Here is a 10637-nt window from a genome sequence, read left to right as displayed (position 1 = left end):
CTTCCCCTCCTTCGTTGGAATATGGCACAGGTGGAAGTAAGTGCTCTAGCCTACCCCTACAGTTAAAATAAATGAAAATAATCAATGAATATGTAAAAAAATCATGTTACAGGAAGTGTACAGTCAATGAGATTTTAGCTCTCAGAATCCATATGATAGGCCAGCCAGGGTCATATGCCCAACACATCTATGGAAGCTGGACCTTTTACACTTGACCCATCTGAAAGGCCATGATATTTTAGAGCCATGCTCTGTGAATGTCAGTGAGGGGCAATCAACCCTAGCCGCACAGCACATCAGTCACAAGTAAAGAAATGAACATGGACACTCAAACAACATATTTTCAACCAAATATGTAGACCTGGATAGCTGACATGGATATAGGAACAATATATAACTCGTAGGCTATTGCTATTTTGGGGGAAAGATAGATAGGCCTACAGGAAGAAATACAGAAATAATAAAGGGTGTAGCCTACATCTTCAGATTGGGTTTCAGAAGACAGTCAGTTTTACATGTTGATTTGTTTTTTTTTTTCAGCATTGTATCTTAAGAAAAGGGTGACACTAAATCTAATTTGTTGTATAGGTTAAAACTAACCTGATGTTTTCTGATTCGTCAGTTTATGTGATGTTGATAATCAAGTCAACAACGGCAGGACTGGAATTTTAAGATCAATAAATGACTAAATGTATGATTGAATGGCTCATTCACTGCCTAGTGCCTGCATACTGTATTCAGAGCTGCAATACCATGCCATACCAGTAGATGGCAATAGCAAAACTGTTATAAAATTATATGTTATGTATTTTACATCTATATACTGCATCTTATCTATATATCTAGATAGATAGTTTGATAGATAGATGCAGGGGCGCTGCTAGAAAATGTGGACCCTATGACAGACAATAATTCTGGACCCCCCGGTAATATATAGTATTATAGTGTATAGGGTCTCTGGGGGCCCCCTGTCAGTGCTGGGCCCTTAGACCCCCCCAGCGGCGCCCCTGGATAGATAGAGATGCCAAGGACATGCTCTGTCACCATTGGCCTGAAACCCTTAGCCAGATCATCATCAAGAGTGGTTATGGCTACAGACTGCGAAATGGAGCTACCAGTGGCTCAACAAAGCAAGAAAACACAAGCACTGATCATGGCAGCACAAGAACCTAAATTTAAGTTTAGTAGAGGTCAGGGTCTACCACACCAGGCAAGACCCAAGGGGCAGGCTGTGTAAAGGTGCCCCTGAAACAGTCCAGCACAGAAAAGTGGGGTGCAGGATGCTAGCAGGCAGAGCATGCACCATAACCCAGTGTCTGGGATAGTGTACAGGAACATCTGTGCCGAGTATGACCTGGAAGTCAAAATGGGATACATCTCTGAAAGTGGTTGAGAATGACCAAGCCAAGATCCTGTGGGACTTCAAGATACAGACTGAAAAATTGGTAATGGCTAACCAGCTGGACATAGTAGTGCTAGATAGACAAGAGAAAGCTATGCTGATAGATGTCGCAATACCTAGTGACAGCAACATCAGACAGAACTCAAGGCGCTGACAGGCTAGAGGCTCCCAGGGTAGAGGACCCGAGCTTGGAGGAAGAACCACCAGAGGGGAGAGTGGGGACTTTTTATCAATGTATGTATATATAAATAAATCACTAACTTTGAAAATAGATTAAGTGTCCTTTTATGTGGTGATTTATTAATAATGATTACTGATCATGTTTGATATTTTAAAGTATGGCAATGCTTTCAGAAAGATTTGACCACTAGATGGAGGCAAAGCACATTACTACAGCTGTTCCAGCTACACTAAGTACACTAAGGCTCCACCTTACAATAGCACACTGTCATTGTGTGCACTGTTAAAGTGAGCATATGCATTTTACAGACTTTTTCCATATGGGGCAACAACATATTTGTAATGCAGTAAATTACCCTATATAATTATGCCACATTTCATATACATGTAGTAATCATTTCAGTTATTTACAGACCATTTCTGCTATTTCAGAATTAAATGGAGGCAAACTCTCTTTACAGCATATTTGTTCATGCAAGTATTAGACATGGTAAGTGTGATTCCTTTTTAAAAAACCTTTAAAAGTGTCCAAAAATCTGCCTTATTTCTGAAGGCCATTTACTTTGTTCAGTTTCACTACAGGCAATATGCAGAACTTTAATTTGACTTCCAGTATAGCTCTACAATCATGACTGTCAACATGAGGTGACTATCATACCATCACATGTTGGAGGCAGCAGAGCTGTTGCAGTTCTTTTTTCCTTTTTCATACTTTACTACTACATAAGAAATGCTCTTCATGTGAAATACAGCATCGGCTATACTACAGCAATCATCATGGTGGACAGAGACTTTCTGTGAGGGAGCTAGATATTAATTATTCTGTCTTGGTTCACAAATCATGATCACATGTGTTTGATGATTTGTACAACCTGTACTCAACAATCATTAAGGTTGCACTGAGGTTGAACTTTTAGCCTTCCCTGGATCAACAGAAAATGCTACTGGGAAAAACAAAAAAGCCACAAGCACTCTGTTCACACCCTTCCTTATGCGTGTGTGTGTGTGTGTGTGTGTGTTTGGGTGTGTGTACTGTATGTGTGTGTATGTGTTTGGGTGTGTGTGTGTGTGTACAGAAGATAGATAGATAGATAGATAGATAGATAGATAGATAGGTAAATAGATAGATAGATAAATACTTTATTGATCCCCAAGGGGAAATTCAAGATATGTAAGTGGTGGGTGTTTATGAGAGGAAAAGAGAGTAGGAGAGATGTGATGATCTCACTGCACCCCACCACATTGTTTGGCACGTTAGAAACAGGAAGTCTGAGTAGTCGAAATTACTTAGAAGAGGAAATCATGTGAGACAGATGTGCTCACGAGGCGCTGCCAGGGCATTCTGGTGAAACAAAGTGGTTTGACAGGATTATACATACACAGCTCATACTGATCGTCTGTTGAATATCTTCTTTAAGGACGGAAAAGTTTTCATCAGGACGCACCACCTTGTGATGCTGAACCTCTTGTAAAGTGGGCTTGTAAAGTGTTCCAGATGTTGACTTATTCATAGGAGGTAAGATGCTTTGGATTTTGAAACACATGCATATACTCTTATTAGACATTATACTAAATATGACATTATAATGTAATATTATAATTTCATATTATATTATTTACACTTCACACATTTACAATTCTCTTTTCATTGAATCCTAATTGGTAAATACAGTTTGGTGAACAGAAAATCCTTTAACAAGATTGATTTTAAAGTACCCACATGTTCTGACTGTGAATGATGTTAGATTAGCATATCCCAAATCTTTCCAGAATAGTCTGTAATGGCAGAAGTATTCCTATCAGTGTCTTTCCCACATATGTCCTGCTCTTACTCTTGTTCTAAATGTTTCATACTCCATCCTGTGAAAACGCATACAGACAAGCACTGCAGAGCAAATGTAACGAAAACCTAATGTCCCACAGGCAAGAGTCTATGCCTCCATTCCCACCTCTGGAAAGTGATGAATTTTGCATGATCTGCTTCAGCGTGGCTGACTACGACTACTCAGACTCTTCACTCTTCCACGTGTTGTCTGCAGTGTGAAACATTCAGCCGCAGAGGATGGAGAGTGGGACGCTGGATCAGTCTGCAACCGTGGACGAGCTGGTGGAGGCCTCCATCAAAGTTTTCGGTCAGTTCGGACAGCTCTTGTAACTAGATGGTAGGCCAATAACTAGACTTAGTCCAAACTGTGTTGTAATAGCTTCTTATCTAATGTCTCTGTCCACCTCCCCTCCCACGCTTACATCTCCCACAGAAGCTGATGGACCATCAGGTGACGTTTCTCTCACCAGAATGTTCCTCATGATGCATTCCTGGTACCTGTCCTCCGCAGACCTGGCTAAAACCCTTTTGGTCAAGTATCCTTTGAAATTAAACCTTAAAGGTGTACTGTCACACTGGTGTGACAGGAATGTTGGAAAATTAACGTTCTAAAGAATATCCGGATTCATTGAATTCAACATAGAATTTTAGAACCTTGAATTGTTGCGGAACGGAATCTTATGTTAAAATGTTCAAAAACCCACACCTTTAGCTGCAGGCCCTCCTGTACGCTTCCCACTGCTTAATAGGCCTCTTTATATCACTGATGTAGGGTGTACATTCACAATACCTAATGATTGTACCAAGCATAGATATATATATACCTATGGTACCAAACCTGTCTAAAGTAAAGACTTAACAGCCTAACAGGTCACAGGAAGCAGATTGCTCCCCCAGTCGGCAGTTGCAGATCTGCCATCTCATCAAGTAAGCAAGGATAATGTAATGCAATAGGAAATTATGTTACATTAGCATTCATCTCATCTGTCATCTCAGTCCAAATTAGGGAAACAAAAAAGTAATGTAATACAGTCATGTAAGACAGTGTTTCTCAAACTTTTTCAGACCAAGGACCACTTAACTAATAAAAAGAAACTCACGGACCACTTAGCTAAAGATTAGACCTACTTCAACAGTACACAATAGGCCTACTGAACCACCACCTTGCTTATTGTCTTTGCACCTTGCTTATTGTGTCAGAAGATTAATATGATTTAAACTGGCATATCTTACATAGGCAGTGTTGCAGAACTGTTTAGATTTACATACAAGTTGGTTCAATATGGCAAACAACTCATCTATATTATATTTTACCACGTCTGCCCGCGGACCACTTGGGATAGCTTGCGGACCACCAGTGGTCCCCGGACCACACTTTGAGAAACACTGATGTAAGACATTACAATGTGTGCTGGATCTTATTCTTTATTAAGTTTAAGGGTTTTTTTGTCTTTTAGATATTGGATATCTGAATTTCCAGCAGAGTTTGATTTGAACCCAGAGTTGGCCAATCAGATCAGAGAATTCAGAGACCTTCTCACAGCAAATGAAAATGACCACCTCAGTCAACTGATTGACATTGAGAGCGTGTGAGTCTTGTTTGACATCTGATATGCATCTTCCCATTTAAATGTCTGCTGCTCCGACCTTTATTCTCCTCATGAGATTTTTATGTTTGATTTTGCGTCATCAAAGACTCGCTAAATATATTCATTTGTGGGTAGATTTGTCTTTGTTGATTCATCTTTCAGCGTGTGACAGTTGGTGCACTATCTGTCCTTGACTTCTAATGAAGTGAGTGATTCACGCTGCTATTTCAGCGCAGGACAAACAAATGACGTGGCACATGGATGAATGATGAGACATCTGTTTTCCAGACCTTCGTACTCATGGAGGAGGCAGCTTAGTGACCAAAGCCAGACCCTCTCCAAGAAAAGTAAAACGTCCCTTCTGTTCGATCACTTGGAAGCCTCCGAGCTCGCAGAGCACTTCACTTATTTGGAGTACAAATCCTTCTGTAAGATCCTGGTGAGATGAGTTTTCACAATGTTGATGCCACAAGCATGTGTATATAGGACTGTTTGTTTGTGTGTGTGTGTGTGTGTGAAGCAACTGTTATCCATCTTATCCCTGGTGTGTGTGTGTGTGTGTGTGTGTGTTTGTGTGGGTGGTTGAAAGAGGAAGAAAGAGTGAAGAGAGAGAGAGAGAGAGAGAGGGCCATTTAAACAATACCCGACCTGTGCACACAACGATTGTACGTAACCATGCAATGCAATTCTTGATGCCATCAAATGGCCTGCATAACCTCTGTGCATTGTGTGTCAGTTCCAGGACTACCACAGCTTTGTGATGCACGGCTGCACAGTGGATAACCCCATCTTGGAGCGCTTCATCACCCTCTTTAACAGCGTGTCCCAGTGGATCCAGCTGATGGTGTTAAGCAAGCCAACGGCCCCGCAGAGAGCAGCGGTTATTTCTCATTTCATCAAAGTGGCCAAGGTCAGCCGAGTGGAACTGAGCAGGCCATTAGACAGGACCTTTTCTTCTCTCCAGGCCGGAGAGCCACGTCACACAAGCTGCACTTGTAGTTAAACCGTGTGTTTAAGCATGGGCCGGTTATGACCTTGTATCATTCAATTTGTGCATTTCTATTAAGCTTTTCTAAGTTGTGTGTGTGTGTGTGTGTGTGTGTGTGTGTGTGTGTGTGTGTATGCATGTGTGGGTGCACATGTGTGTGTGTGGGTGCACATGCGCGCTCATGCATATGTGTGTGGGTGTGCGTCTGTGTCTCTGTGTGTGTGTGTGCACAGGAGCTGCTGTATCTGCAGAACTTTAACACATTAATGGCGGTGGTGGGCGGACTGAGCCATAGCTCCATCTCTCGTCTCAAAGACACCCAGGCTCTCATTAGCAGTGAGGACCGCAAGGTACAGTCACACACCAGCCCACACAAGCCCTGCAGGACACACACACACAAGGAACAAGTTTCTTACTTGGAGGAAAAAGACAAGGCAATTAGTACAGTCCATTTGAGCCATTTTCACACTTTGCCAAGGGTAGATTGGGGAAATCAATCACTGTGAGGATTGGTGTTATGAGTGTACTTCATATCTGGATCTGTGTTTATATTTATGTAGCCTGCGTGTTTTTCATGTTTTAGCCTAACTTTGTGTATTTGTTGCAGGTTTTTAACAGTCTAGTGGATGTGGTGACATCCAGTGGGAACTACAGCCATTACCGCCAACGCTTCTCCGAGTGCGAGGGCTTCCGTTTCCCCATCCTAGGTGTCCACCTGAAGGACCTGATCGCCGTGCACGTGGCCCTGCCGGACTGGGTCGACCGCGCAAAGAGCCAGGTCAACCTGGTCAAGACCCAGCAGCTCTACAGCATCCTCCAGGAGCTGGCTCTGATCCAGACCACCCCGCCGAGCATCACGGAGAGGAAGGACCTCCTCAACCTGCTCATGGTGCGGCACACACACGGGGCAATTTACACAGAGCTCCAGACATCAGCCACCCTCATCCAAAAGCTTAGCAGCACAAGGAATGAACTGCAGTTTATCAGTTAATGTGCTTCCTGCTGGGAGACTCCATGAGCGGACCCAAGCCCTTAGCTCTAGTAGCGCTCCGTAAATGTCGAGACGTGCTTTCAGTTCATTTGACATCGATGGGTGGCTGATCCAGGAGCAATTGTGGTGAATAATGAGAATAAATGTGCTTGTTTGGGCTTATGTTTGGGTTTTCTATTTTTGTTTGGCTCTAGGTGTCACTAACTCAATATCACACAGAGGAGGACATCTATCAGCTTTCGCTGCAGAGAGAGCCTCGTAAAGCTGGACGATCAGTAAGTACCAACACTCTGACTGTATAGCAGGGCATTATCCGTTAATTATAACCGACTGGGTAAATGGAGTGGTGCACTAACAAGATGACCATCGTATGGTTATTTGCTTGAATGGACTGACTCGGTGCAAACAGAATCATTTTTACAAGTGTTTGGACTGGAGAGCTTTTTTTTATGGAAAATGCAAATAGAAGTACAAATAGCAGGATGGGGGGCTAGAGCTTGGTGGATGAGTGCTGGCTGTGTAAGATATGTTAGTTACCAGTGGTAGAATGGTCTCTATAATCACAGGATAAAATTGTGACATATTTTAGCTAACATTTAGCAAGGTCATCATTTGTCTCTTTCCTCTATCTCTCTCTCTTTGTTTATCTTGGGCCAGAGTCAAGTGAAAACAGAACTTGTTGGATGTTTTTTGCACCGTGTTTGTGTGCTCTGAAAGTGATGGGATGATGACTGTCTTTGTTGCTGTCATTTAATTGCATAGATGTCCGTCTCTAGTGCGCCGACCCAGACCCCTGTCATTGAGGAATGGTCCACTGTTAAATCAAAAGCTGATCCTGCCCTAACAGGCAAACATATAGAGAAGATGGTGGAGGTATGTTCAGATACAGATACACATCTATAAACTCAAAGTCTAGTTACAGTAACATCTATTGACTAGTTAGAATGAAAAAGCCTGTTAAATGTACAGTAATCACTGCAAAAGCCATTTTAGTGTATAAAGGAGATGTGTCTTTGTTTTGCAGTCAGTGTTCAAGAACTTTGACACAGATGGAGATGGACATATTTCTCAGCAGGAATTTGAGAGCATCAAACACAACTTTCCCTTCCTCAACAAGTTTGATGATGTGGACAAAAACGAGTGAGAGCTGAGCACACACGTTTCCTATTTCATTCTGTTGATCGCTCTATTGTTCTGTCACTTCCTGACTCCCTATTCTACACTCACTCTTCCTTTTCTTTACACACTCTCTGCCTTGCCTCCCTCCCCATGGATGTTTCTCTTGCATGTATTTGACATCTGTCATCTCCTTTACCAGAGACGGGATGATTAGCCCAGAGGAGATGATTGAGTACTTTAACAAAGCCATTTCCCAGCTGAGTGGCAAGATGGGCTTCGTCCACACATTTGTGGAGGTTCACAGCATCAAGCCCACTCGCTGCGACCACTGTTCAGGCGTGGTGAGTCTAAACACATTTAAACACATGAGTTTAAACACCTTTAATCACCTTTTTTAATTCACCCCCTTACAAAAAGAGGGCCCTTAACGTTAATGTACATCTGCTCAGCCAAACCATTTAATCAACCATTCAACCGTTGAGTAAGTGCCATAGATTTTAACCACTGAATACACAAACAACCATGAAGTAGATGCAGACAGGCCGAGACTGGCAAGAGGGGCTGACATAGTGACATACTGACAAGTAGTTGTTGTCTCTGTTTAGTGCTGTGGGTTGTGTTAGATGTGGCAGCACTAGCTGTACTGGCTAGGAGAGTACAGGGTGTGAGAGTCCCACAACTTCCTCTTTACGCATTCGTGTCAGACCCCTCCCAGGTAGAAAACCTCAGTTTCCCTTTTTGAAATGTTCTTTTCAGAGACTGCCGGTAAACAAGTTTACGTTTATGGTGATGAAATACCATGGCATGTAAATGTAATGTGTCCACATGCATTGCATTACAAATACAGTGATAACGCTCCATTGCTTTCTTTTTCAGATCTGGGGACCTTACAAACAAAGATACAAATGTAAAGGTTTGTGTGCGTTCTTGTAAACTGTTCTCTGATCTCTTTGGGTGGGTCTGTGTTTGTACTGAGATGGGTGTACTCTCTTCCCTCTCTCTCATGTTCTAGTTTGTGGTGTGAACTGTCACAAGGCCTGCCAAAACAGCCTGGCTGTTGAATGTCGTAAGCGGACGATGTCTGTAAGCTTTGAGGAGTTTGCTTGTCCACGAACACGTTCCTTAAGTTTTCCTCCCCCTCTTGCGTCTCAGCAACCTGGGCGTGGTTCAGGTAAACACCCACTCTCCCTCTCTATCTCTTTCTCCCTCCCTCTCTATCTCTCTCTCTCTCTCTCTCTCTCTAACACACACACACAAAATGCAATAGCATATTTACAGAATAGATTAAATCTAAATGGGTGCCCTGCCTCTCTGCCTTTGTAGTAATTCTAGAGCAATCTCGGGGGGAAGACGTGTTTGACACCCACCTTTGATGAGCCACCACACGAGAGAAGATCACATCACTGGAGGTTATTAATGAGTGTAATTATCAAGACTCCTATTTAAAAATGTATTAATTGTGCAGCCAAGAGAGAAAAGTCAGTTTGTATCTTTTTTTTTATTGTTGTTGTTATTGTTGTTGTTATTGTAGGTTAGGCAATATTGTTTGTATTATTCAACTCTTCAGGGCTTGTTGTCTGGCTTCCAGAAGCAGTTAAGGGGAAGCTCAGCAAAATGTCTCTGCTGGTGTGCAAAGGAAATGACAGACAACATGGAGAGGCTTGGAATATTTTCGATATTTTTTGAACCCCTGTTGGTTTTCTTATCACAAACCCTGGCTCACTGAGTTTTGCTAAACCTGTTTGCAATGATAAATGTGAGTGAATTCCTGCCAGTATCAGAACTTTACATGGATGTGGCATTTGTGTGTGTGTGTGTGTGTGTGTGTGTGTGTGTGTGTGTGTGTTTTGTTTTATCACCATGGCATTGAAAAGGTCATTTATTAATACAAAATGTGCCTCATTCCTGAAAAAAGCGTCCCGTTTTGCCTCCTGTTTCCCACAGTATTACAGAAAAGTCAAGATGATGTGCCACATAAACAGAATAAACAATGTAGAAATTGCAGATTCGGTGAGACTTCATTGTTGAATGAGATCTGCTACATGTAGGGGCAGCCGTGGCCCACTGGTTAGCACTAGGGGCAGCCGTGGCCCACTGGTTAGCACTCTGGACTTGTAACCGGAGGGTGCCCTTGAGCAAGGCACCTAACCCCTCACTGCTCCCCAAGCGCCGCTGTTGTAGCAGGCAGCTCACTGCGCCGGGATTAGTGTGTGCTTCACCTCACTGTGTGTTCACTGTGTGCTGTGTGTGTTTCACTAATTCACGGATTGGGTTAAATGCAGAGACCAAATTTCCCTCACGGGATCAAAAGAGTATATATACTTATATACTTATACTTATGTTATTGTGGCCCTCATAACACTAGAGGGCAGTGTTTCACCTGATTAATGTACTTAGAAGGTATTTCATAAGCACTAACACTATTTGCTTGTCATTTTAGGTTATGAGATGGTAACCAAACAACTATGACCGTGCGAATAGTTCTTTACTGAGAGTCTAGGGAGTTCTATGTATACTATACTGAGTATGATGAGGTCCATCTA

At 42.5% G+C, this 10637-nt stretch overlaps 1 protein-coding gene across 5 annotated transcripts; it reads left to right on the top strand.

The window, feature by feature from the left end:
• Positions 1–2888: 2888 nt before the first annotated feature.
• rasgrp2 (RAS guanyl releasing protein 2 (calcium and DAG-regulated)) lies at positions 2889–10210 on the top strand. Of its 5 annotated transcripts, XM_048234965.1 has the most exons (17): positions 2889–3098; positions 3506–3714; positions 3841–3943; positions 4278–4334; positions 4865–4996; positions 5285–5435; positions 5733–5906; positions 6218–6334; positions 6592–6873; positions 7170–7250; positions 7738–7848; positions 8000–8115; positions 8294–8435; positions 8971–9007; positions 9107–9265; positions 9418–9516; positions 9662–10210. In XM_048234965.1, exons 2-16 carry the CDS (start codon positions 3645–3647, stop codon positions 9465–9467), a joined length of 1782 nt encoding a protein of 593 aa, XP_048090922.1. In that variant the 5' UTR covers positions 2889–3098; positions 3506–3644; the 3' UTR covers positions 9468–9516; positions 9662–10210. The 5 variants fall into 5 exon arrangements, with proteins under 5 accessions (XP_048090922.1, XP_048090912.1, XP_048090931.1 ...); XM_048234955.1 differs by having other exon boundaries at positions 3622–3714; positions 9418–10209; XM_048234974.1 differs by having other exon boundaries at positions 8971–9001; positions 9418–10209.
• Positions 10211–10637: the final 427 nt, after the last annotated feature.

Source organism: Alosa alosa, chromosome 2, assembly GCF_017589495.1.
Source record: "Alosa alosa isolate M-15738 ecotype Scorff River chromosome 2, AALO_Geno_1.1, whole genome shotgun sequence".
Classification (NCBI taxonomy): domain Eukaryota; kingdom Metazoa; phylum Chordata; class Actinopteri; order Clupeiformes; family Clupeidae; genus Alosa; species Alosa alosa.
Note: the sequence above shows the minus strand (reverse complement) of the source record. Positions and strands in the feature narration are given on the sequence as shown.

What these genes read in the sequence shown, in the direction of transcription:
- rasgrp2 (XM_048234965.1), top strand. Translation starts at nt 3,645, where the DNA reads ATGGAGAGTGGGACGCTGGATCAGTCTGCAACCGTGGACGAGCTGGTG. An exon ending in ATTTCATCAAAGTGGCCAAG is followed by an intron (nt 5,907 to 6,217) that starts GTCAGCCGAGTG and finishes GTGTGTGCACAG; the next exon opens with GAGCTGCTGTATCTGCAGAA. An exon ending in GCGACCACTGTTCAGGCGTG is followed by an intron (nt 8,436 to 8,970) that starts GTGAGTCTAAAC and finishes TTTCTTTTTCAG; the next exon opens with ATCTGGGGACCTTACAAACA.